This window comes from Melozone crissalis, unplaced genomic scaffold (assembly GCF_028551555.1).
Source record: "Melozone crissalis strain CALT ecotype California unplaced genomic scaffold, PUWL_Pcris_2 ptg000088l_1, whole genome shotgun sequence".
Taxonomy (NCBI): Eukaryota; Metazoa; Chordata; class Aves; order Passeriformes; family Passerellidae; genus Melozone; species Melozone crissalis.
In genome coordinates this window covers 4566084-4593707 of record NW_026535865.1, presented here as the reverse complement: position 1 = coordinate 4593707, position 27624 = coordinate 4566084, and the positions used below count along the sequence as shown (strand labels likewise).

At 49.9% G+C, this 27624-nt stretch overlaps 1 protein-coding gene across 3 annotated transcripts; it reads right to left on the bottom strand.

The window, feature by feature from the left end:
- Positions 1-2572: 2572 nt before the first annotated feature.
- On the bottom strand, positions 2573-26922 carry GNG7 (G protein subunit gamma 7). 3 transcript variants are annotated; one of them, XR_008484018.1, is made up of 4 exons: positions 26856-26922; positions 8829-8947; positions 6889-7091; positions 2573-2728 (listed from the first exon to the last, which is right to left on the bottom strand). XR_008484018.1 is itself a non-coding variant. In XM_054291127.1 (3 exons), the coding sequence occupies exons 2-3, from the start codon at positions 8907-8909 to the stop codon at positions 6966-6968; spliced, it is 207 nt and encodes a 68-aa protein (XP_054147102.1). In that variant the 5' UTR covers positions 8910-8947; positions 26856-26922; the 3' UTR covers positions 6817-6965. The 3 variants fall into 3 exon arrangements, 1 of the variants encoding a protein (XP_054147102.1); XR_008484017.1 differs by lacking the exon at positions 2573-2728 and adding an exon at positions 3698-3999; XM_054291127.1 differs by lacking the exon at positions 2573-2728 and having other exon boundaries at positions 6817-7091.
- Between the last annotated feature and the right edge of the window lie 702 nt (positions 26923-27624).

Sequence of the window (27624 nt, the reverse complement as noted above, 5' to 3'; positions counted from 1 at the left end):
ACCGTGGTGGCACCATTGCGTCACGGGTGTCCCCGTGTCACCCGCGTGGGGACACGGGGGGATCCTCCACGGCCGCGGGGTGACCTCGGTGCTGCCCCCGCTCCGGTGGCACCGGGGGGACCCGCGGTTGTCCCTGCGCCACCCGCGCCGTCCCGGTGGCCGCGGCTCCGGGGGTAAGGAGTTAATTAGCGCTGCCGGGAGTTAATTAGAGCGGCAGCCAGGCTAAGAATAGCCCGGCGGAGGAGGGAGGGTTATTTTTAGCCGCTCCCAGCCCGGTGCCACCCGGCCGGTGTCGCTTTGGCGCTGGCACCGCCACCCGCTGCCACCTCCGGGTATAGAAGGGAATTTGGGATTCTGGCTTGGGGACAATGACACAGGACCTGCTGTTTGTCCCCCTGTGTCCATCCCGCCCTCCCCAGCGGCGTTTTTGGGAGCAGACGCTGAAAAATCCCAACAATTCCCGGCCCGCGGCTGCAGCGGGAGCGGCGCATTCCAAGGACTCGCTCCCGGCCTTGGATCCCGCTGGGTTTCCAGCCGGGCCGGGATCGCTTTTAACGGGAAATAAAAGGGAAGGAATTCAGCGCTGGGTTTGGTTTTCTCTGTGGGATGGGGTGGGATGGCTCCGGAGATTCCCGGGGAAAAGGAGATTCCCAAAAGGTCCCAGGAGGAGCCACCAGGGATGGGGAGAACAGGGGTGGGAAAAGGGAATCCCTGAGAGCCGCGGATTCCCAAGGGGGGATTTTTGAGGAGCTGAGATCCTTGAGGGGCTGCAATTCCTTGGAATTGGCATTCCCAATCCCACCTGAGCATCCAGGGGATGGGAAAGGGGAATCCCTGAGAGTGGAGATTCCCAAGGAGGGATTTTTGAGGAGCTGAGACCCTTGAGGAGTTGCAATTCCTGGGAATTGGCATTCCCGATCCCACCTGAGCATCCAGGAGGTGGAAAAGGGGAATCCCAAAAAGTGGAGGGATTCCCAAGGATTTGGGATTTCCGAGGAGCTGAGATCCTTGAGGGGCTTCAATTCCTGGGAATTGGCATTCCTGATCCCATTTGAGCATCCAGGGGATGGGAAAGGGGAATCTCTGAGGGTGGAGGGATTCCCAACGTGGATTTCCAAGGAGTTGAGACCCTTGAGGAGCTGCAATTCCTGGGAATTGGCATTCCCGATCCCACCTGAGCATCCAGGGCATGAGAAAAGGGAATCCCTGAGAGTTGGAGGATTCCCAAGGATTTGGGATTTCTGAGGAGCTGAGATCCTTGAAGGGCTTCAATTCCTGGGAATTGGAATTCCTAATCCCGATGGGAGCTCCAGGGAATGGGAAAGGGGAATCCAGGGGAGAGGAGGGATTCCCAACGTGGATTTCTGAGCTGAGACCCTTGAGAAGTTGCAATTCCTGGGAACTGGCATTCCTAATCCCATTTGAGCATCCAGGGGGTGGGAAATGGGAATCCCAAAAAGTGGAGGGATTCCCTGGGGTGGATTTTTGAGGAGCTGAGACCCTTGAGAAGTTGCAATTCCTGGGAATGGGCATTCCCGATCCCACCTGAGCATCCAGGAGGTGGAAAAGGGGAATCCCAAAAAGTGAAGGAATTCCCAAGGATTTGGGATTTCCGAGGAGCTGAGACCCTTGAGGAATTGCAATTCCTGGGAATTGGCATTCCCGATCCCAATGGGAGCTCCAGGGGGTGGGAAAGGGGAATCCCAAGGGTGGAAAAGGGGACAAGGGAAATCCCGAGGGAGGATCCGGAATTCCCACACGGAATTCTCAGCACAGGCAGGCAGAGCAAATTGGCAAAATGCAAAGTGAGCCTTTTTTATTGTGTTATCCATTCACTTGGGAACAACGATTCCACGAAATATTAAACACGGTGCAAGGAGGGGTTTGGGGCTATGGCACACGAGAAAGGGCAAAATCAACAAAACAACCCCAAAAAAAAATCAGGAATTGCAGACGGATGAGGAGCCTACGGCACAGACACCGACCACTTCCTAAGGACAGTCCGGAAAAAACCTGGATTGGCGTTTGGCAACGAGATCAGAGTTTGGCAAATAATAATATTAATAATAATAATTAATGATTATTTGAATGATAGACCAGAGAGAAGGAGAAAACGAGGAGAGCCAAGGATCCCGCGTGGGTTCAGAGTAAAGGAATTATTGGGATTTTGTTAAATAAAGGTGGATTTTTTAAGGAGTTTAAGGGGGGAAATGAAAAGGGGCATTTGGGAGATGCAGAGGCTCCGGGGTGTCCCAGCTCCGTCCCCCGAGACAGGGAGGGGAGGAAAACTGGAATAGGAGCAATGTTTGGTTTCCCTGGCCCTTTTATTCCCAGATTTCTATTTTTGGCACTGGCTTCACCACATCCCATAAAGAAAGGCCGGGCAGATCTGGGCATGTGGTTAAATCCCAAAAAAAAGGCTTTTGTGGAGCTGGGCTCCAGCTCCTCCTGCTCCCCCTTCCAGCACTTAAAAAGTTCTGAAAAGTCTTTTTTTGTGTGTTTTTTTTGTTTTTTTCCCCCTCTTTTTTTTTTTTTTTTTTTTTGTGGGTTTTTTTTCCTCCTTTTTCCTTTTTTTTTTTTCTTTTAAATTTTTTTTTTTTTAAATAAATTGATTTGGCAAATGCACTGAACAAAGTACAAGCAACTACTGGGAATCTGCACTTCTATTTCTGCCATACAAAAAACACCCACGGCATGAGCACGGATTTACTCGGACAAGGAGAAAATTCTGGGGGAAAAAAAAAAAAAAAAGGGGAAAAAAAAGGTGGGGAAAAAAAAAAAAAGAAAAAAAAAATTAAGGAATTTTTTTCCCAACAAAAATGAGTCATCCATGGAGACACCAGCACCTGCCAGCAGCTCCCACCCCCAGCTCCTGGTGGGACCCTTGGCATTCAGGGATCCCATGGGAGATGCTCCGTGGCCTTTCTCCCTCTCCCTGCCCCTTTCCCTGGCTCCTTTTCCCTTTTCCCAACCCCTTTTCCCCTCTCCCTGCCCCTGTTCCTTCTCCTGAGTCCTTTTCACTTTTCCCAGTTACCTTCCCCTCTCCTGACCCCTTCTCCCAAACCTTTTTCCCTTCTCCCAACCCCTTTTCCCTTTTCCAAACTTCTTCTCCCATCCCTTTTCCCTTTTCCCAACCCCTTTTCCCTGCTCCTTGTCCCTTTTTCCTCCAGCTCCTTGTCCCCTTTCCTGTCTTCTTTTCCCATCTCCCAACCCCCTTTCCCTTCTCCCAACCCCTTTTTCCCTTTTCCAAACTTCTCCCATCCCTTTTCCTTCTCCCATCCCTTTTCCCATCTCCCAACCCCTGTTCCCTTCTCCCAACCTCTTTTCCCTTTTCCCAACCCCTTTTCCCTGCTCCTTGCCCCTATTTCCCCCAGCTCCTTGTCCCTTTTCCTGGCTCCTTTTCCCATCTCCCATTTCCCTTTTCCCAATCTCTTTTCCCTTCTCCCAACCCCTTTTTCCCTTCTCCCAACCTCTTCTCCCACCCCTTTTCCTTCTTCCATCCCTTTTCCCTTCTCCTATCCCTTTTCCCTGCTCCTTGCCCCTTTTCCTGCCTCCTTTTCCCATCCCTTTTCTTCCCTTTTCCCTTTTCCCTTTTCTCTTTTCCCTTTTCCCATCCCATTTCCCTTCTCCCATCCCTTTTCCCATCTCCCTTTTCCCATCTCCCTTCTCCCATTTCCCTTCTCCCATCCCTTTTCCCATTTCCCATTTCCCAGATCCTTTTCCCTTTTCCCATTTCCCGGCTCCAGCGTGGCTTTGGCTCGGGCAGGACCCCGGCACGGGGGAGGCAGAGCGACCCCAAAGCACCCAGACCCCAAAATATCTGACCCAGCATCCCTCGGGATTCCCATCCCACGGGATCCTCCCGGGATGGAGGGGTTGGAGCCCCTGAGGAGGAGGAGAAGGAGGAGGAGGAGGAGGAGGAGGAAGAATTCCCGGCTCCAGCCCCGGCTCCAAGGATAGCACCAAGCTCTGGTCTCGAACACAGAGGAAGAATCAGATCTGGAGTAGAAAAATAAGGCTGGAACTGTCCGAGAGATTAAGGACAAGAGGGAATTCCCTCCTGGAGGAGGAATCCCGGGCTGGGCTCGGGAGTGGCCGCGGGAATCCCGGCGGGCGGAGCTTGGAGCGGGGTTTGGGATTCGGGATTTGGGATCAAACCCTCCAATAAAGGCTTTGCTGGGGCTGAGGGACAGGGAGGGAAATTATTGGGAAATAATCTCGTTTTCCCTGCTCTGCTCCCCCCCAATGGATGGGGGGGGACATTCCCGAGCTCTGGAATTCGGGGAGCATTCCCAGGAAAAGCCGCACAGCTTTAGGGTTAAACGTGGCATTTCCCCGGCTTTGTGGCAAAGGCAAATGGCAGAAAACGAGGAACAGCGACATTCCTGCAGCCGGGGAGGGGACAGGAGGCCCCTGGAATTCCATCTGCCTCTGGAAAAGGGCTGGAGCAGCTCCAGCACCGGTGACCCCTCCCAGCAGCACCAGGTTGGGCCGCGGGGGTTCAGAGGGAATCCAGGGAATTGCAAATTCCTCTCCCATGGGAATTGCTCCCTGCCCCGTGATGGGATCCCTGGTATTGCTAACCCTGGCATTCCTAACCCCATCCTGGCATTCCTAACCCCATCCCTGGCATTCCTAACCCTGGCATTCCTAACCCCATCCTGGCATTCCTAACCCCATCCCTGGCATTCCTAACCCTGGCATTCCTAACCCCATCCCTGGAATTCCTAACCCAATCCCTGGCATCGCTAACCCCATCCTGGCATTCCTAACCCCATCCTGGCATTGCTAACCCTGGCATTTCCAACCCAATCCCTGCCATTGCTAACCCCATCCTGGCATTGCTAACCCAATCCCTGGCATTCCTAACCCTGTCATTCCTAAACCAATCCCTGCCATTCCTAACCCCATCCTGGCATTCCTAACCCCATCCTGGCATTCCTGACCCCATCCCTGGCATTCCTAACCCTGGCATTCCCAACCCCATCCCTGGCATTGCCATCCCTGGCATTCCTAACCCACCCCTAGCATTCCTGACCCCATCCCTGGCATTCCTAACCCTGGCATTCCCATCCCTGGCATTCCCAACCCCATCCTTGGCATTCCCAACTCCATCCAAAGCTTTGTGGGGAATGGGGAAACTCCCAGGATTTGACATCAGCTCTGGCTGGGTTGTTTTTATCCCTTCTCTCCCCAAAAATCCTGTGCTCAGGATAACCAGGAATGGCCTCTGCCTACGGTGGTTTTGGGAAATCTTTTCCGGCCTCATGGATTCTGGGATTCTGGGAATGTCTCCCAGGAGCTGCTGAGCCCCAGGATGGGCCCTGGGGACATGGATTGGGCACTGCATCCAAATCCTGGGATTTGTCCTTTTCCCACTTTGTGGAATTCCTGGAGTTCTCCTGAGCATCCACCCAGGGGCTCCATGGAAGCTTCTCCAGCTCCCCCTTCTTCTGTTCCCCTTTTCCTGCTCCCCTTTTCCAGATCCCCTTTCCCTGCTCCCCTTTTCCTGTTCCCCTTTTCCTGCTCCCTTTTTCTATCTCCCTCTTCTCCTGCTCCCCTTTTCCTGCTCCCCTTTTCCTGCTCCCTTTTTCTGCTCCCCTTTTCCTGCTCCCCTTTTCCTGCTCCCCTTTTCCTGCTCCCCTTTTCCAGATCCCCTTTTCCTGCTCCCCTTTTCCTGCTCCCTTTTTCTGCTCCCCTTTTCCTGCTCCCTTTTCCTGCTCCCATTTTCCTGCTCCCTTTTCCTGCTCCCCTTTTCCTGCTCCCCTTTTCCAGATCCCCTTTCCCTGCTCCCCTTTTTCTATCTCCCTCTTTTCCTGCTCCCCTTTCCCTGCTCCCATTTTCCTGTTCCCTTTTCCTGCTCCCTTTTCCAGATCCCCTTTTCCTGCTCCCCTTTCCCTGCTCCCCTTCTCCTGCTCTCCCCTCCATGCCAGCTCATCCCCATGAGATCCAAGCGCTCCCAGTTCAATCCCAGTCCCAGATTCCCAAGGGATGGGAACACAACTGATTCTTCCATTCCCCTTCCCCACCTGCCCTAAACCTCCCTGGACAATTCCCAGGCCCTGGATTTAGTGGGAAGAATTCCAGTGTTGGAAAAGGGAGATGGGAAACGCTGGGGATTTGTTGATTCGGGTTGAAACTCCCCCAAAATTTGATTTTTCCAAGATTCTGGATGCACCAGGAAGCTCCTTCCTTTCCCTCCCTCCCTGAATTTGGGGACAGCACAGAGACCCCCAAAGATCCCGACCTCCCCCATCCCTGGGGATCCCTAAAATTCCTCCTGGGGTCTCTCCCAGCTGGGAATTGCCCTGCAGGGCCATTCCTGGATCCCAGCAGAGCCCTGGGATTCAGGGAAAAGCCTCCCCAGCCTCCCTTTGGCCATTCCCAACTGGGATTTTTCCAGCTGGATTTGGGGGTTTTGGGGTTTTTTTTTTTTCTTTTTGTACTGATTTTTTACAAAATGGATCCCACCTCACCCCTTCTCCAGAGGAAATTCCTGCTGATTTGGCTCTGATTGGATCCAGGTCCAGCTCTCACATCCCACTGGGAATGACCCCACAAGCACCCCTTTCCCAAATCCAAATATCCCGATTAAAAAAAATCCCCCTCTCCACCTTCCTTTCCTCCCTCAACCCTGGGTAAATTTTAAAATCCTGATTCCAATTCTTAATCCCACTTTCCTCCCCAGGAAGCAGCCACCCTTTCCCTAAAAACCCCCCATTCCAAATTTACTTTTTGGGGTATTTTTTTTGTTTTGTTTTTCTCTGGGATTTTTTTTTTGTTTTGTTTTTCTTGGATATTTTTGTTTTTCTTGGATTTTTTTTTGTTTTGTTTTGTTTTTCTCAGGAAATTTTTAAGTTCTGTTTGAAGCCAGCGTTGAGTTTTTACCCCTGGGTGCAGGTGGAGCTGTGGAGGAGCCTGGATCCAGAGGCTGGATGGGGATTTCCTTCCAGAAGGATCCACAGCTATAGGATGATACAGGGCTTTTTGTCCTTAAAGGGATTCTCAGAAGCAGGAACTCCCACCAGGAGAGGATCATTCCGAGCATGCTGCTCACAGTAATTCATCAGCTCCGAGGATGCTTTGGAGACCTGGAGTTTGGGGATAAAAAAAAAGCAGGAATTTGAGGGATAATCACAGGAATTTGGGGGATAATCCCATCTCAAAGTCAGCAGCACTTCCAGGATTTTTGGGCTTTGACATCCAGCTTTTCCCAAGAGAAATTCTGGGGAGATGAGGAGGAAAATGGGAATTTTGGAGGTGGAAAATCAGAGTTTACAGTGAGGAGTGTGGGGAAATGCCCCAGCTGGGAGATTTAAATTGAATATTGTATCTGTGTTATTCAGGGATTTGGGATGAGCTTTAAAGACCTGGATATTGGAGAAAAAAACAGGAATTTATGGGAATATTCCCAGCTCAGAGTCACCAGTGCTTACAGGATTTTTGGAGATTTACATCCAGCCTTTCCCTATAGGATTTAAAAGGGATATTATTGTAGCTGTGTTTTTCAGAGATTTGGGATGAGCTTTAAAGATCTGGATATTGGAGAAAAAAGCAGGAATTTATGGGAATATTCCCAGGATTTTTGGGGATTTACATCCAGCTTTTCTCTATAGGATTTCAAAGGGATATTATGGTAGCTGCGTTTTTCATGGATTTGGGATGAAAAAGTGAAGGAAAAGATTCCCTGAGTGCAGCCTCTTGTCAAGGTTTGGAAAACTTTAGGATCCATTGTTTAAGGCAGTGCTTGGTTTAGTTCCAAGCTGGTTTTTTGGGAAGGGAGAGCTTGGAGGGATCAGAGGAGGCTCCAAATCCCCAGGGAGCTGCTGGAGGCTCTGGAGATTTCCTGATCTTGTTTTTATTAATTTCAATTTCCTTAATGACACAGGGCAGAGATGGAGCCGCATCTGGAGGTTTCTCTTTCCCTCCAAGCTCATCCAGCCTGGCCCTGGGCACTTCCAGGGGCAGCCAGAGCTGTTTTGTGCCATGGAGAGAATTCCTTCTGTCCACCAACCCTAAAATTCCCCTCTTTCCATCCAAATCCATTTGTTCTTGTCACCAAATCCTGATGGAGAGACCCTCTCTGGCTTCCTTGGAGGGAATCCTGGAATGCTGGGGGGAAACCCAGGATCTCTTCCCACTCCCACCTGAATTAGGAGTCTTTTGGAGCCAGGTCTCATCAACTCTTGGGAGATTTCACACCTAAGATAGCTCAGCTACTTTAGAAGGCATAAAATGAGTGAGATGGCTTTTGTGGCAGTGTTGGAAACAAAAAGGTTTTAATAAAAGGCAAAATAACAAATTTTTTTATAGAGAAAAACTAATCTAAGTGCATCTCTTGTCCTCCAGAAAAACACCTCACAAAAGCCACTAGTTTTTTTGTTCTCTTCTTTTTCTAGTAAATTGTCCAAGCCAGACTTTTTAACTCTTGTCCAATTAGCTATCCTTAATGAAGTGAAGTCTCCCAAGTCCTATGAGATGCCTTTTCACCTCATTAAGGAGAGACACTTTGAGCTTATTTCCTTTTCAAGGGGACAAAGGAGAGTTTTGTCACTGTGTCAACAAAGTCAAAGAGCACATTCCTGTAACAAAGAGCAAGTTCCTGTAACAAAGAGCACAATCCTATAACAAAGAGCACAATCCTATAACAGTTCCTATAACAAAGAGCACAACCCTATAACAAAGAGCACATTCCTATAACAGTTCCTATAACAAAGAGCACAACCCTATAACAAAGAGCACAATCCTATAACAGTTCCTATAACAAAGAGCACATTCCTATAACAGTTCCCATAACAAAGAGAGCACATTCCCAGTCCCATCCTCACCTTGATCCTCTCGATCCCGGCCTCGATGCGGAGCTGCTCCACGAGCTTCCTGGCCTGAGCTATGTTGTTAGTCGTGGACATTCTCTGCCATCGGCTCCGGGCCCCAGCACAGCAGAATCCTGCAGGGAACACGGGCACAGAGGGGCTGGAGCAGGGCTGGAGCTGCCCTGACTTTGTGCTCCATCCCAGCATCATGGATGGATGGGATGGGAGGTTAAAATTCATCCCCCACACCCACAGCCACCAAAAAGAGCTTTGGTGGCCCCACTGATGCTTCCTGAGCTTGTTTCAAGTTCCCCTTTCCCTGAAGGAGCTCTCAGGATCCCCTTTCCAGGGAGTTCTGTTGAAAGCTCTGCTGAGCAGACGGAAAAATCCGCCCGGTTCTGTGGGAGGGAAGCTCTGCCCCAGGGCTGGGCACCAAGGGGGGCTCTGGGGGCTCCTGGAGCAGCCCTGGGGGCTTTGGGGTCCCTGGGGGGCTCCTGGAACCTTCTGGGACAGCCCTGGGGGCTTTGGGGTCCCTGGACAGGTGACACCTGCATGTGGGTCACATCCAACCTGCACACGGGGCTGTGTCCATGGGACCACATCTGAATTTCCCACGGGATTTATGTCCAACCTTTCCATGGGATTTGTGTCCAACCTTTCCATAGGATTTATGTCCAACTTTCCAATGGGATTTGTGTCCCACCTGCCCATAGGATTCATGTCCAACCTTCCTATGGGATTTATGTCCAACCTTTCCATGGGATTTGTGTCCAACCTTTCCATGGGATTTATATCCAAATTTCCCACAGAATTCGTGTCCAACCTTCCCATGGGATTCATGTCCAACCTTCCCATGGGATTTATGTCCAACATGCCCATGGGATTTGTGTCCAAACCTCTGTCCTGGTTTGAAAAGGAAGTGAGATTTTTGGAAGTTTGTGGTCAAACCAATCAGGGCTGAGATTTGAATATTGGCACCTGGTGTCAAACCATGACACCTTCCTATAGAATTTGTGTCCAATCTTTCCATGGGATTCATGTCCAACCTTCCTATGGGATTTGTGTCCAACATTTCCATGGGATTTGTGTCCCACCTGTCCATGGGATTTGTGTCCAACCTTTCCATGGGATTCATGTCCAACCTTCCCATAGGGTTCATGTCCAACCTTCCTATGGGATTTGTGTCCAACCTGTCCATGGGATTTGTGCCCAACCTTTCCATGGGATTTATATCCCAATTTCCCATAGAATTCGTGTCCTACCTTTCCATGGGATTCATGTCCAACCTTCCCATGGGATTTGTGTCCCACCTGCCCATGGGATTTATGTCCAACCTTTCCATGGGATTTATATCCAATTTTCCCATAGGATTCATGCCCAACCTTCCCATGGGATTTATATACAACCTGCCCATGGGATTTATGTCCAACCTTCCCATAGAATTTATGTCCAATCTTCCCATAGGATTTGTGTCCAACCTTCCCACAGGATTTATGTCCAACCTTCCTATAGGATTTATTCTAACCTTTCCATAGGATTTGTGTCCCACCTGCCTATAGGATTCATGTCCAACCTGCCCATGGGATTTATGTCCAACCTGCCCATGGGATTTACATCCCACCTGTTAATGGGGCTGTCCCTACACCCCCACAATGCCCTGACAGGCCCTGAACCCCTTCCTTGGTTTCACAGCAGGAACTGACGGATTTTTTCCACAACACCCAAACAATCCCCTCTGTCCCGGGGGCACCTCCAGCCACACCAAACCCCTTGTCCAGACACCACCCTTGGCCTGTCCCCTCTGTGCCACCCCCGTGGAGGTGTCCCAGCCGCTGACTCAGCCCCCAGGGCACGGGGGGCAGCTCCCACCTCCCACCAGAGCCAGACACGATTCCAGGAGGGGAAGGAGCCAAAGCAAACCCGCCGGCCGCCCACTGCAGCCCTTCCATGCCTTAATTAGAGGCTCCTCCAAGCTTCTCCCCGGGCCTGGCAGCTTCAAAGCCGAGCGTTCCCGGCGGGACCGGGGGTGGGAGCGCCCGGCCCAGCCCAAATCCTCGCTGTCTCGCCTATGTTTAGACGTTTGAGGAGTTCATTCCAGACCACGAGGGCACTCTCAGGGATTATTTTGCTTGGCAGCGCTCTCAGCTCCTCAATCCCTGAGCAGCACTCGGGAATGGGGCAGGGAAGGAGGAAAGTGCAGCTCCGCATTCCCGGCTCCCCGAGGGAGGGAGGGAGGGAGGATTCCCTGAATTATCGGCGCTGTTTGGGAATCTCCGCCTCTCTCCCGTCCTGGAAGTTAAGTCAGGCCAGCACGGGGAAGCTGCCAGGGTGAAATCAGGTCCGGTTCTGTGGAAAACGGGAGGAGGAAGGAGGCTGTTCCCTGGGGAAGGAGCTGCTGCTCCGCTTTGAGGCGCTCCAAAACAGCCCAGCTGCAGCTCCCCAGTGAATCCCAGTGAATCCCAGTGAAACCCAGTGAAACCCAGTGAATCCCAGTGAATCCCAGTTTCCCTGTTCCCATTTGAGGCGCTCCCAAACAGCCCAGCTGCAGCTGCCCAGTGAATCCCAGTGAATCCCAGTTTCCTTCTTCCCAGCACGGCATTTTCCACCCCCAAGAGCAGACAGAAGCAGCAGTCAGTGCTGTCCCACAGTGGGATCTGAATCCCTCCCAATCCCAAATTTTGCAATGGGATCAGGAGCAGGGAAAAGCTCTGTGCCAAACTCCAGCTCCTTCCAAACCCGTGCCATGACCTCCAGAGCCCTTCCTGCTGCACAACTGCCAGAACAACACTTCACCTGGACAAGAGTTAGCAGGCAGCTGGGGGGAAAAAATGCCAGGAATTTGTGTTCCCAAGTGTTTGCAGCAGCACAGGATCACCTGCCTGGACTTTCTCAGCTTCCTGTTTACGGAGCGAGGCCGATGAATCAGCCCAGGGAGAGTTCAGAGAACTTCTGGGAGCTGCTCCCACCCCCATCCCTGTCCCTGCAGCAGCCTGAGGATCCAAAGCAGGGCAGTGCTGGATCCACAGCCTGGACAGTGCTGGATCCACATCTGGGCAGTGCTGGATCCAGATTTGGGCAGTGCTGGATCCAAACCAAGAGCACAGCTGGATCCAAACTAGGGCACTGCTGGATCCACAGCCAGGGCAGTGCTGAATCTACACCAGGGCACTTCTGGATCCAAAACCAGGGCCCTGCTGGATCCAAAACCTGGGCACTGCTGGATCCACATCTGGGAACTGCTGGATCCACAGTACTGCCCTGGGTTGGGATCCAGCACTGCCCTGGTTTGGGATCCAGCACTGCCCTGTTTTTGGATCCAGCAGTGCCCAGATGTGGATCCAGCAGTGCTCTGGTTTTGGATCCAGCAGTGCCCAGATGTGGATCCAGCAGTGCCCTGGCTGTGGATCCAGCACTGCCCAAGTTTTGGATCCAGCAGTGCCCAAATTTGGATCCAGCACTGCCCTGGTCTGGATCCAGCACTGCCCTGTCTGTGGATCCAGCACTGCCCTGGGTTGGATCCAGCAGAGCTCCGATTTTGGATCCATCTCCATCGTCCCTTTGCCCATTTTTTAACGCAATCATCGTTTGGCAAAGGGCTGGGATGTGACGCCTGCAGCCTGGGCAGGGAGCACAGGACAGCGGGGACACCCAGGTCTCCTGCACACCCCCAAAAGTGAAGCAATGACCCCCACAGAGGCAGAACTCCTCCTGCCAGGGGGGCAAACCTCTGGAGCCCGGCGTGGTCCCACCTCCTGCTGCTGCTGGAGCGGGGCCAGCGCTGACTCCTGCCTCGCCTGGCTCTGCTCCGTGACTCAGCACCGGGCCTGAGTCACCGCAGCCCTCCTGAGCACAAACAAAAACCCTCCTGAATTCTGCAGCAGCGCTTCCCGCCTGCTCCCGGCAGCTCGGGACAGGGCGGGCGATTTTCGGGAATGGCTCTGGTGGCGCTGTTCCTCACGCTGTGCCCTGGAGCTCCTCCAGCAGGGATGGAGTCACCGGGCTGCTCCTCCTGGGTCTGGCACATCCCAGTGCAGGGGACACTGACAGAAAGGGTTCCCAGCAGCACTGAAACCACGGGAAATCGATACAAATACAGGGAACACAAGAGCAAAGGCAGGGAGAGATCATCGGGGTGGCACAGGTGGGAGGGAGGTTGGGAAATCCGGGATCCCACAGCGCAGGTGTGGTTTGGGAATGATGCAAACACAGCTCAGGAGGGTCTGGCTGTGGCACAAACCCCCCGGGAGCACTCTTGAATGGTTTAGGGAAAGCACTGAGGTCAGGATGAACCCTGGAATTATCAGGATTTGGTGTTTAATCAGGATTTAATTTAATAAGGAGTTTAATCAGGATTTAAACTCCAGCAGGGATGGAGTCACTGGGCTGCTCCTCCTGGGTCTGGCAGATCCCAGCACAGGGAAATCTGACAGAAAGTTTTCCCAGCAGCACTGAAACCACGGGAAATCGATGCAAATACAGGGTATCGATTATAGGGAACCGATACAAATAAAGGGAAACACAAAGCAAGGGCAGGGAGGGATCATCCAGAGTGGCACAGGTGGGAGGGAGGTTGGGAAATCCGGGATCCCACAGTGCAGGTGAGGTTTGGGAATGATGCAAACACAGCTCAGGAGGGTCTGGCTGGGGCAGGAACACTCATGCCCTTTTTAGGGAAAGCACTGAGGTCAGGATGAACCCTGGAATGGTCAGGATTTGGTGTTTTAAACCGGTTTGGATATTCAGGACTAAAACCAGGACGCTCAGAGCCACGTGTGACTCATGAACAGCCCCAAATCTCTCCTGGGTTCCATCCCTGCATTTCCAAGCTCAAATCCCGAAGTTTTGTGCTCACATTCCCCCCAGAACAGTGGAGGCTGTGCCACCCTCCCGGTGTCGCGTCACGGCAGCACCGAGTGACGGCCGGGGCGGCCCCTCCGCGTCCCACGGCGCCGCTTTGTTCCCGAGCTCCCTCTCCCTGCGTGTGCCCGGCAGGCTGAGCAAGTCCCGATTTGGGGCTGTTTTTCTTGGGAAAAAGCAGCGCAAACCCGCGCAGCTCCTGAGTCAGCGGCGCGCAGCAGCGGCGGGTGACAGCGCGGTGACAGCGCGGTGACAGAGCGGTGACAACAGCGCTGGCTCTGCCGAGCCGTGACTCAGCAGCGGCTCCGTGCTGCAGGAGACGCCTCCTCCTCCTCTCCCATCACGGAGCTGGGCTGGCTCCGAGCAGCCTCTGCCCTTTCATCCATTTATTTATTGATTGATTTATTCATGGATTTATTATTACGTGGAGGAGGCGCGGATCCCCCAAAAATCCATCCCCAAACCCATCCCCAAACCCACCCCTGCCTTTTCCCCGGGCTCAGCCCAACCTTTCCCAGCCTTTCCCAACCGAAACGCGGCGCGGGGATCGCGGTCACGAGGGTGAAACCGTTCGGGAAGCCGGGCCTGTCCCGGCCTGACGGGCACCGGGGCTGGCACGGCTCCCGGGCGGCTCCGGCCCGCGGTGCCACCTGCCCGGGCTGACGGCAGCGCGGAAAAATGCGCTGATCCCGAGAGCGCCGGCAATTCCTGCATTCCTCCCATAGCTGCGAGTGCCACTCCTCCGACAGCCACAGCCTGAGTGGCACTCACCCTTCCAGGACCCCATTTGCTTCTCAGGGCTGTATTTACCCTTCCAGGACCCCATAAACACCTCAGGGTGCATTCACTCTTCCAGGACCCCATAAACCTCTCCGGGCCGCGTTGACCCTTCCAGGACCCCAGAAACCCCTCAGGACCGCGTTTACCCTTCCAGGACCCCATTTACTTCTCAGGGCCACGTTTACCCTTCCAGGACCCCATAAACACCTCAGGACCGCATTTACCCTTACAGGACCCCATAAACCCCTCAGGACCGCGTTTACCCTTACAGGACCCCATTTACTTCTCAGGACCCTCTCTACCCCTCCAAGACCCTATAAACCCCACAAGGCCGCATTTACCCTTCCAAGACCCCATAAACCCCTCAGGGCTGCATTTACTCTTCCAGGACCCTATAAACCCCCTCAGGGTCTCATTTACCCTTCCAGGACCCCATTTACCTCCCAGGACCGCACTCACCCTTCCAGGACCCCATAAACCTCTCAGGACCGCGTTTACCCTTCCAGGACCCCATAAACACCTCAGGGCCCTCTCTATCGTCCAGGACCCTATAAACCCCCTCAGGGTCTCATTTACCCTTCCAGGATCCTATAAACCTCTCAAGACCCTCTCTCTACCCTTCCAGGACCCTATAAACCCCTCAAGGGTGCATTTACCCTTCCAGGACCCCATTTACCTCTCAGGACTGCATTTACACTTCCAAACCCACCAGGATTGGGAATTCGGGGATGGAGCAGCCCCAGGGTCTCCAAACCCTCCATTTTTTGGGATTTCGGGATGGAGCAGCCTGAGGGTTTTGGGATTTAGGGATGCAGCACTTCCATGTTTCGGGATTTCAGGATGGAACAGCCCCAGGGTCTCCAAACCCTCTGTGTTTTGGGATTTCAGGATGGGGCAGCCTGAGGGTCTCCAAACTCTCCATGTTTTGGGATTTAGGGAGGTCTCCAAACCCTCTGTGTTTTGGGATTTAGGGACAGAGAAGCCTTAGGGTCTCCAAACCCTCTGTGTTTTGGGATTCAGAGATGCAGCAGCTCTGTGTTTTGGGATTTCAGGATGAAGAAGCCCCAGGGTCTCCAAACCCTCCGTGTTTTGGGATTTCAGGATGGAGCAGCTCGAGGGTCTCCAAACCCACCAGGATTGGGAATGCAGGGACGGAGCAGCCTGAGGTTTTTGGGATTTGGGGATGCAGCAGTTCCATGTTTTGGGATTTAAGGATGGAGCAGCCCCAGGGTTTTGGGATTTAGGGACGGAGCAGCCCGAGGGTTTTGGGATCCGGGGATGCAGCAGCTCCCCCTGGCTGGAGCCGGCCCAGGAGCCGCCGCCACCTCCTTGGAGCGAGCCCGGAGCCAGGAAAAGCGGGGGGAGCCGGGCCGGCGATCCCAGAGCCCGTTCCTGCTTTTCGGGATGACCTCATGGCTCTGGGGAACAGAGCGCGGCTGTTGGGGCCGCGGCGCTCGCTCCTTGTCTGGGCAAGAACAAAGCCGGCTCCATTTTCCCTTCACACTTCCTGCAGCCGCCTCAATGAGCCATTGAATTTTTCCCTGACTGCAGCAAGTTTTTATTCCCTTTTTTTTCCCTCCCTTCACCTCCTTTCAGACCTCAAGATTTCTGTGGCGTGGGACCAGGAGCCATCGCAGGGTGGGAAAACTCCCCTGAAAATTTCCTAAAAACTCCTTAAAAACTTCTAAAAACTCCTTAAAAACTCCTGGGCTCTGCTCAGGAATGGATTTTCAGCCACTCCATGTCCCACCAACAGCATGCACGGACCCTTTGGAGCTGCTCCATCCCACTTCAATCCATCCAAACCTTAAAATCCAGGGAAACCTGAAGCATCCCCAAGGAATTCATCCCTTTTTTCCTTCTCTCCCATTCCAGGGAGCTCAGGCCTGGCTGGAATCTCCTTCTCCCCAATTTCCCAGGTGCAGCCCCATAATTAACAGCCCTTTGCTAATGGAGCCTCAGAAGCCCAAGGGAGAATCTTCTCCCTAAGGCAGGAATTCACCTGGAGGGGGAGAACTCAGCCCTGCTGGGGAGCAAAACCCCAAAACATGAACCCCAAAACTCTGGGATGAAAACCCAGCTCCAGCTGCGGGCTGGAATGGGGACACGGAGCCACTGTGGGATCCTCATTCCCTACAAACAGGCCCTGCTGGCATCAGGGATTGGGGCTCATTCCTGTTCTGGAATGGACACAGAGCTGCTCCAGGACCCCCATCCCCTACAAAATGAAATGTAGGGAATGGGGACCCTGCTGGCATTGGGGCTCATTCCCATTCTGGAATGGGGACACAGAGCAGCTCCAGGGCCCTGCTGGCATCAGGGCCCTGCTCATTCCCGGCCCTTTCCCGCTCCCTGGCCACGTGAGTGCCCTTTGGGGCACGGCCATCACATGAGTGCCACCCCCTGCTCTTTCCTCCTCCACCCATCCCCACAGTCCTGTGACTTTCCCTCCCCAGCTTTGTTTTCATTCCCGCCGGAGCTCCAGAGGGTGACAGCGATGACAAAGCCACCCTAAATCATCCCCAAACCCCACGAGGGGTTCAGAGCCCGATGACTCCTCTGTGCTTGCTGGAGCCCGGCGGCTTTTTGCGTTTTCCCGCAAAACCGCGGCTTTTTGGGAAAAGGCCGATGACTGCAGCGTCATGTGAGGGTCTGCCCTCCCTGCTGGGGCTGGGAGGAAGCTGAAGGTTCTTTTCTCTCGGTCACGCTGGGCTGGCACGGCTCCAGGGCTGAGCTCAGGGCTGGGGTTGCTGCCAGCGGCCGGCCCAGGCTAAAAAAGGGAATTTTCCCCACTGTGTCAAAGGGCTGAGGCACGTGAGGGAGCTGCCCCGGGGTCACGGGCAGCTTTGGGCTGGATGGGGTTTAAATTTAGAAAATTATCTGCTGCAGGTTGGGGAAAAACAGGGAGAGGGGGAAGAGGGAAAATTCTCCAGCTTTGGAGAGAGCTGATTGCAGCCTGCAGGAGCTGGCAGGGAGGTGGAGGGGTTATTTACAGAGAGCCAGGATACAGGGAATGGATTCCAGACTGGAAAAGGGGGATTTGGGTGAGATTTGGGAGGGAATTCCTGCCTGTGAGGGGCTGGGATGGGATTCCTGGAGAAGCTGCTTGATCAGAAAATGATAAGGCCAAGAAAATGATCAGGAGGGAATGGCTTCCAAACTGGAAAAGAGGAGATTTGGGTGGGATTTGGGAAGGAATTCCTGCCTGAGAGGGGCTGGGATGGATTCCTGGAGAAGCTGTGGCCTTTGCTGGGGTTTGATGGTGAAACAAGCGCAGAGGAGTCATCAGGAAATGATCAAGCCAAGAAAATTATCAGGAGGGAATGGCTTCCAGATTGAAAAAGGGGAGATTTGGGTGGGATTTGGGAAGGAATTCCTGCCTCTGAGGGGTTGAAATGGGATTTCTGAAGAAGCTGCGGCCTTTGCTGGGGTTTGATGGTGAAACAAGTGCAGAGGAGTCATCAGGCTCTGAACCCAGCTTTGGCTGAGGCCTCGTGGTGTTTGGGGATGACTGAGGGTGGCTTTGTCACCCTGTCACCCTCTGGAGCTCCAGCAGGAACAAAAACAAAGCTGGGGAGGGAAAGTCACAGGACTGTGGGGATGGGTGGAGGAGGAAAAGCAGCAGCTGGGCCTGGATCCCTGGAAATTCCAGGGATGGAGCAACCTGGGACAGTGGAAAGTGTCCCCTGCTCGTGGCAGAATGGTGTTGGCTTGGAATTCCCAGCTGCAAATCCCAATTTGCATCCCTAATTGGATAAAAACAAAATGGATAAACAACATTTCTGTGCTGCTGGGAAAAGCCTTGGAGTGGCCAGACTGGGACAAAGTGGGACAAAGTGGGATAAACTGGGATAAACTGGGACAAGGATGAAGGAGAGGCTCACCTGAGCTGGCCAACCTGGCCCTGTGCAATCCCTGCCTAATTAGCACCTTCATTTAGCAGGTGAAATTAGGAGGAGCTCGGTGCCAGGACACTGAGGTGACACAGCTGATCCCGTCCCCCTCCTCCTCACCCATTCCAGCTACTTTTAATCCACTTATTTTTGCTTGTGAACTGTTAATTTCCATGTATTTTTATCCCAAATTTCACTATTTTAAAGCCAACACCCACCCACCCAACCTGCTGCAAAACCATCTGCATTTAAGAGCTGAATTTAAAACTCAGGGTCAAAAATCCAACCCCCCCAACCACCTAAATTCAGGTTTTATTTGCCCAAAATTCACTTTTGAGCGCTTTTTACAGCACTGAAGGAACTCAACTTAACCTCCAGTCCTCAAATCCTGAATTTGAGATTAATTTGTGCTGCTCCTACCTGGAGTCTCCCAGGGCTTAAAAATAGAGGGAGGAGAAGGAGAATTTAGCATGGTGTGAAAAAAAACGGGAATTTGGAATTCCAATTTGGGAATTCAGCTGCTACTAAGGGCTAAAAAAAGGAGGCAGCAGGAGGAGTGAAGTCCTTGGCACAGAGTGGCTCCTCCTCCTCCTCCTGTTCCACCTTCTCCTCCTCTTCCCCATCCTTCCCTGGCACATGAGTCACGTTCCCTGAGGAACCCACTCAGCCCAGTTTTCCTCTCTGGGTGTGAACAGAGCAGGGGAAATATCCTGGAATTGCCAGCAAGGTGGGGCTGAGCCCGTGGCAGGTGCTGGGGGATCCCACAGCAGCCCCAGCCCCAAACCTGGGCACAAACAGGGCTGAGTCAGCTGGGACACAACCCCAAATCCCCAAATCCCCAAATCCCCATATCACCAAATCCCCAAATCCCCAAATTCCCAAATCCCCATATCACCAAATCACCAAATTCCCAAATCCCCAAATCCCCAAATCCCCAAATCCCCATATCACCAAATCTCCAAATCCCCAAATTCCCAAATCCCCATATCACCAAATCACCAAATTCCCAAATCCCCAAATCACCATATCACCATATCACCAAATCACCATATCACCAAATCACCAATTCCCCAAATTCCCAAATGTCCAAATCCCCAAATCACCAAATTCCCAAATCACCAAATCACCAATTCCCCAAATTCGCAAATCCCCAAATTCCCAAATCCCCAAATCACCAAATTCCCAAATTCCCAAATCACCAAATTCCCAAATCCCCAAACCCCCAAATCCCCAAATCACCAAATTCCCAAATCCCCAAATTCCCAAATCCCCAAATCCCCAAATCACCAAATTCCCAAATCCCCAAATTCCCAAATCCCCAAATCCCCAAATCACCAAATTCCCAAATCACCAAATCCCCAAATCCCCAAATTCCCAAATGTCACCATGGGAGGCTGCAGGGAACGTGTCCCGAGGGATGAAACAAGGACAGAATTTGGGCATGCAAAGAGCCTTAAATGCAGATTTTTGGTTAAAAATGGGGATTTTTGGATGGATGCAGGCACGTGGCACTGCTCTGGTGCCATGTGAGGAAATTCTGCTGGCTGGGATTGCCAAAAACAGGAGAGAGGGAGAGGGATCAGAGCCCCAGGAGTGCTGGTGTGTGATAACTGCAGAGTCCTGATGGCTGATATTGGATAAAATGGATAATTGATAATTGGATAACGATGATACTTGGTAATTGTATAATCCTGCTATTTGATAATATTGATATTTGATAATTTGGTAATGTTTATATTGGATAATTGGATAATGCTGAAGCTTGATAACTGGATAATATTGATATTTGATAATGCTGATGTTTGATAACTGGACAATATTGATATCTGATTATTGGATAATCCTGATATTTGATAATTGGATAGTATTGATATTGGATCATTTGTAATGTTTATATTTGAGAATTGGATAATGCTGATGCTTGATAACTGGATAATACTGATATTTGATAATTTGATAATATTGATAATTGATAATTGGTAATGTTCATATTTGATAACTAGATAATGTTGCTGCTTGATATTGGATAATTGGATAATGATGACACTTGATAATTATATAATCCTGATATTTGATAATGGGATAATATTGATATTGGATAATTGATAATGATCATATTTGATAATTGGATAATGCTGATGCTTTCTAACTGGATAATATTGATATTGGATCATTTGTAATGTTTATATTTGATAATTGGATAATACTGATGTTTGATATTGGATAATGATATTTGATATCTGATATTTGATAGTTGGATAATGCTGATATTCGATATTTGATAACTGGATAATCATGATATTTGATAATTTGATAATATTGATATTTGATAATTGGATAATGTTTATATTTGATAATTGGATAATGCTGATGTTTGATATTGGATAATATTGATATTGAATAATTGGATAATGATGATACTTGATAATTGTATAATCCTCATATTTGATATTGGATAATATTGATATTTGATCATTTGGTAATGTTTATATTTGATAACTGGATAATACTGATATTTGATAATTTGATAAGATTGATATTTGATAATTGTGCAATATTAATATTTGATAACTGGATAATATTGACATTTGATTATTGAATAATGCTGATATTTGATATTAAGATAATATCTGATACTTGCATAATGCTGATATTTGATAATTGTATAATTCTGCTATTTTATTACTGGAAAATGCTGATATTTGATAATTGGACGATGCTGATATTTAATAACTGGATAATGCTGATACTTGATAATTGGACAAGGCTGATATTTAATAATTGGATAATGGTGATATTTAATAATTGGATAATGCTGATATTTGATAATTGGATAATGCTGATATTTGATAATTGGACAATGCTGATATTTAATAATTGGACAATGCTGATATTTAATAATTGGATAATGCTGATATTTGACAATTGGATAATGCTGATATTTGAGAATTGGACAATGCTGATATTTGATAATTGGATAATGCTGATATTTGATAACTGGATAATGCTGATATTTAATAATTGGATAATGCTGATATTTGACAATTGGATAATGCTGATATTTGATAATTGGATGATGTTGATATTTAATAATTGGATAATGCTGATATTTGAGAATTGGACAATGCTGATATTTGATAATTGGATAATGCTGATATTTGATAACTGGATAATGCTGATATTTAATAATTGGATAATGCTGATATTTGATAATTGGACAATGCTGATATTTAATAATTGGACAATGCTGATATTTAATAATTGGATAATGCTGATATTTGATAATTGGATGACGTTGATATTTAATAATTGGATAATGCTGATATTTGAGAATTTTTCCACCAGTCCTGACTCCTGGGACAGGACAGGACAGGACAGGAGGTTCCTGCTCATCTGTCCCTCCCCTGTCACCTCCTGCAGCAGCTCCAGCCCAAAGCTCCTCAACATTCCCAACCCCAGGTGGCTCCTTGGACACTCCCAGGGATCCACAGCTGCTCTAGGAATCTCCAAAAAATCCTGAATTTGGGGCTGGGAACTGCGGCTGGAGCCGTTCCCAGCCTGTGATGCCTTTCCCAGATGTGCACCCAGATAAAAATTGAGTTTTCCCAGGGGCTGGGATCCCCCTCTGTGGGAAAACTGAGCTCAAATTCCCCCAAAACCTGGGAAAACAAAGAGGTGTCAACTCTCTGAAGGGAGGAAAATCAACATCCAGGAGGGAAGGAGCAAAGGATCAGCAATTCCAGCTTGTTCCCTGTGTTTGCAGACTGAGTTTATGATAAAACCTGAGGCTTTCAAAAATATTTAAACCGATTAAAAATCAGTTTTCAAGTTTCAAGTTTCAGTTTTACGTTAAAAAAAAAATGGTTTAAAAATCAGTTTTGTGCTGGTGAGCTCAAGTGCAGGAGCTCAGGAGGAAGCAAAAGGTTTCTTACAAACCACAGATGTTTCACTGCTGCCTAAAAACCCTTCCCAGTTTGTTGGGTTTTCCCTGAAAACTTGGGCTTTTCACCCAAATCTTTCATCAGTGATCTCACTTCCAAGAGCTGCAATTTCCTCAGCTTTTCCCAGCTTTTCTGTGGGTTCAGCAGCTCTTCCAGGCAGCGTTTCCTATTTCCCCCAAAAAGGTTCAGCTGAGCCATCCCCAAACGAGCATTTTGTGCTTTGACAGCTCTGAACTTCTCAGAATTCTGACAAATCACCCTGAGCTCGGAGAGCACGTGAGCCTTGCTGGGAAACAATCCCCAAACCAACCCCAAACCCAGGGATTTGGGGTTTTTTTTATGGATGGGGGGTGTTTTGTGGGGAGGATTTTATGGATTTGTGTGGATTTATGAGGATTTGCTCCTCGGTTTGGGGTGCAGACAAGGCAAACCTTCCTGCAGCTGGAATGGGACGTCTGGGGGTGTTTATTGGGATGATCCTGGTGTTTATTGGGATGATCCTGGTGTTTATTGGGATGATCCTGGTGTTTATTTCTCAGCATTCCCAGGGAAAGCTTGGGTGACTCAGGATGGGAAAAGCAGCACCAAGCAAACCCCGGTGATCCCTTTGTCCTGCCCACATCTCCCCAAAAACAAACCCCAGGGGTTTCCTCAGCTGGTGGAGCAGCAGAAAAGGGAAATTTTGGGGTTGGAAAAGCCGTGTGGGGGCAGCGGGGTGAAGGTTTCTGGGTGTGCAGGTGCAGTGTGGGAGGGCAGGAAGGACAAACCCCAGAGTGAGTCAGCAGCGCTCCGGCTGCTTCCTTATCTCCCATCTCCGAGCAGAAAGGGCAAAGCAGCAAAACTGAGCTGAGCTGAGCTGGAAAAGGGCTCCAGAGCTGCTGGGAACTGCAGGCAGGGCTTGGGTTTGGGATTTTCCTGCTGCCAGAGAGGAAAATCTGGCAGAGATGAGGGGGAATTGGGATGCAGCTGCAAACAAAGGCGGCGCCGTGAGCGTGGATGGAAATGGGGGATGCAGATCACCCCCAAAAAACAGAATTTCCAGCAGGAAAACACAGATCACAGTGGGAAGGAGGGTCCCACCCAGGAAAAGACAGAATCACAGTTCTCATGGTGGGAAATGAGGGTCCCACCCTGCTCAGAGTTTCCCTCGTGGCTCTGTTTGGGGGAATTCCTCCTGTTCTTCATATTCCCTCCTAAAAATGGGGGAAACATCTTTCCTTCTCCTCATTCCCTCCCAAAAATGGGGCAAACACTTCTCCTTCTCCTCATTCCCACCTAAATATGGGGCAAACACCTCTCCCTCTCCTCATTCCTTCCCAATAATGGGGCAAAAACTTCTCCTTCTCCTCATTTCCCCCCAAAATGAGACAAACACCTCTCCTTCTTCTCATTCTCTCCCAAAAATGGGGGAAGCAGCTCCTATCCTTCCAATACCCCCCAAATATGGGGTAAACACCTCTCCTTCTCCTCATTTCCCCCCAAAATGGGGAACACATCTCTCCTTCTCCTTATTTTCTCCCAAAAATGAGACAAACACCTTTCCTTCTCCTCACTCCCTCCCAAAAATGGGGGAAGCAGTTCACATCCTTCACATTCCCTCCCAAAAATGGGGCAAACATCTCTCCTTCTCCTCATTTCCCCCCAAAATGGAGTAAATACCTCTCCTTCTCTTCATTCCCTCCTAAAAATGGGGAAAACATCTTTCCTTCTACTCATTCCCCCCCAAAAAATGGGGCAAACCCTCTCCTTCTCCTCATTCCCTCCCAAAAATGAGGGAAGCGGCTCCTATCCTTCTAATTCCCCCCAAAAAATGGGGAAAACATCTTTCCTTCTCCTCATTCCCACCTAAAAATGAGACAAGCACCTCTCCCTCTCCTCATTCCCCCCCAAAAATGGAGTAAATATCTCTCCTTTTCCTCATTCCCACCTAAAAATGAGACAAACACTTCTCTTCATTCCCTCCCAAAAATGGGGCAAACCCCTCTCCCTCTCCTCATTTCTCCCTAAAACAAGAGTGAACATCCCAACTTTTCTTCCCTTTAATCCTTAAAGGATTAACTGTGCCCCTAAACAAACAACACTCAGGAAAACAGGAGGGATGATGCAATTTTAAAAAGAAAAACAACACAACAGATTAATTTTCCTGCCTTTTTTTTAAAGGCAAGGAATAGAAGAGCAGAGCTGGTACTGACAAGGCTGAGAGGCCACCACAAAGAAACCAGAACAAACTCCTCACCCTGAGCCAGCACCACCCCATGCAGGGATTTCTGAGCCAGCCTTCCAAGTGAATTCCCAGAAAATCACGTGGATTCAGGAGCAGGAGGGTTTCCAATGCTTTCCTGGCAGGGCTGAGAGCCAATTCCCAACTCCTGGAGCAGCTCAGGAGCTCAGCCCTGATCTCTTTGTGTGCTCTGAAGGGGCTGCAGCAGCTCCAAAGTGAGATTTGGGGAGAGATTTTAGCTACAGGTTTTAGGTACAGATTTTAGGGACTGGAAGATCACGTGGATTCGGGAGCAGGAGGGTTTCCAATGTTTTCCTGGCAGGGCCGAGGGCCAATTCCCAATTCCTGGAGCAGCTCAGTCTGAGCTCTTGGTGTGCTCCAGGTTGGGGCAGGAGAGATTTGGGGGACAGATTTTACAGAGAGATTTTAGGGATGGATTTTAGGGACTGGAAGATCACGTGGATTCAGGAGCAGGAGGGTTTCCAATGTTTTCCTGAGGGAAAACATTGGCAGGGCTGAGAGCCAATTCTCAACTCCTGGAGCAGCTCAGTCTGAGTTCTTTGTGTGCTCCAAGGAGAGATTTGGGGGAGAGATTTTACAGACAGATTTTAAGGATGGATTTTAGGGATGGATTTTAGGGACAGAAGCAGGATGGAAGGAAAATTCCTGGGAAATTCAGAATGGTGGAAGAGCCAGAGCAGCACAAACAACTCTGCAGCCACAGGGCTTGAAAGGCTCTTTGAATTTCTGTGTGCATGAAAAGGACAGAGTGCAAATGGCACAGAGCGCTCCAAAGGCTCTGGATCATCCCTGATGATCCATCCCCACCTCCTCCAGCCCCAGCAATGAGTCAGGCAGGCCCTGAGCAGGGCAACACCTCCGTGCAAGGCTGGGTCACTGCACCTTCCCCACTCACAGCTGACTGCAAAAAACGCCATGAGTTCTGTGCAAAAAATAAATATAAAACACATTTAACAGCACCCAGCAGCAAGAGGCACGACAGGAGCCTAAAAGTTTTTTTTATCTGCCCAATTTTCTCTCCTCCCTGCACATCTGGGCAGTTTTTGAGGCCAAAATTCAGGCTGTGCTGATCAGAAGAAGAAAAGAATTGAAAAAAAAAATCCCACCTCCAGCTGGAAGGCACCCAAAAGCTTGGGTCTGAAACAGCACCTTATTTAGACAATCTGAGGAATGTTTGGGAGGCTGCTCAGGCTGGGGATTTGCATAATGGGTGTCTGTCCGTGCTTACCTAAGAGCACAGGAATCCTGTCTGTCAGTCGGTCTAGACTGTGGGGCTGGATCCAGGGAATCTCCCAGCCAGGAATAACACGGGGCAGCAGGGCAGGCTGCTGCCACCTGCCGATGGCACCCAGAGCTTTGGCAGCGAATTTGATTTTTGGGGTGATTTTTTGGGCGTTGGGGTTGTGGTGAAGAGACCTCGGCTCAGGGTGAAAATCCATCCTCATCCTCATCATCCTCATCCAAAAAACCCCACTGCTCCTGGTGGCCCTGCAGAGCCTCACCCCGCTCTGCTGGTGGTTCCAGTTTTAATTAAAGCATTGGGAGCGTTTTGATGAAGGAATTTCCACAGAAATAATGAGATTAAACTAATTAATAGATAATAAAAGCGAAGCCCCACAAGCGCGGCCCACGCGCGCCCTCTGCGGGCCGCACTGAGGAACTGCAGGCAAGGAAATCCTGGGAGATTTTTTTCCCTTAAAAAATGGGATTTTAAGGGATTTTTCACAAAAAATGCACAAAATCAGCCCATTTCCATTTCCCAAAGCTGGGGAAACGCAGAGCTCTGGATCCACCTGGATCTCAGCTCTTTGGGTGAGCCAGGAGCAGCAACCACTCATCATCATCATCATCCTCATCACCTCAATGTCCTCTTGTCCCAAAGTTTGATCTCCTGTGGGGAGCTCAAACCCCTCCCAAATCCAGACAGGGCTCAGCCTCCTGCCCCTTGAATTCACAAAGTTATTCCAACAAAAACCCTGAGGAGGATCCAGCCCTGGGACAACAAAGGCACAATTCCCAGCTCTGGGTTTGTCACTTCCAAACAATCCCAAAAAGCCCCAAAACAACCCCAAAAAACCCCAAATAACCCCAAACAACCCCTTCACAGAGCTTCCCATGGAACAGCAGCTCCCACACAGCTCCAGGTCCCCTCTGGAATGCAGAGATTTCTCTCCCTAATTAATGAGGTAATTGCAGCACATAATGAGGCCTCATAACCAGCAGCACCCACAGAACCCAAATTCACATCCAAACCCCTCATCCAGACAGTTTTCCAGATAAATTAACCAATTAATAGGAAATCAATCAATAATGAGACAAATGTGCTCACCTTCCTACTGCAGAGCAGCCTCGTTCTCCAGGTGGATTCCTTGATTTTTTTCTGGATTCCTGGATTGTCCTGCCAAGAAAAATGGGAATTCAGATAAACCAGCCTGAGCAGATGGAGCTGGGTTATTAATAAAGTTATAATTTGGGATATTTACCCCATCATGGCATTAATTATAATTGGTGAGGGACATGCCTGGTTTGATCAATATCCAATTATTCACTGGAAAATCAGGGCTGACATTCATTGATCAAAAATCAGAATAATGACAGAGAAGTTGTGGAATTTTCCTTTGTTTTTATAAATCACAGCTTGAGTGAGGGCTCAGGGAAATATTTGGGTCTAAATTGTATTTTTTGGGGGGAAAGCAGAGAGGGAAAGGGGTTTGTATAATTCTGGGGGAATGGGGAGAGGGAGAGGTGTTTGCCTCATTTTTGGGGGGAAATGAAGGAAAAGATTTTGCATCATTTTTGAGGGGAATGAGGAATTGGAAAAGTGTTTGCTTGCCTCATTTTTTGGAGGAAATGTTAAAAATAGGAAGTGCTTCCCTATTTTAGGGGGCAATGAGGAGAGGGAGAAGTGTTTGCACCATTTTTTAGGGGGGAATATGAAAAATAAAGAGGAATTTCCCCCATTTTTGGGGGGAATATGAAGAAGAGAAGGAGTTTGCCCTGTTTCAGAGAAGAATAATAAGAGGAGAAGTTTGCATTTTTTTTTTTGTGGGGAATATGAAGAAGGGGAGGAGTTTGCCCCAATTTTGAGAATGATGGGA

Excerpts from the sequence above, each read along its gene's own strand:
- GNG7 (XM_054291127.1), bottom strand. The coding sequence starts at position 8,909 with ATGTCCACGACTAACAACATAGCTCAGGCCAGGAAGCTCGTGGAGCAG. Across the intron at positions 7,092-8,828 it reads CCGGGATCGAGAGGATCAAG|GTCTCCAAAGCATCCTCGGA; the intron begins GTGAGGATGGGA and ends CCCAAACTCCAG.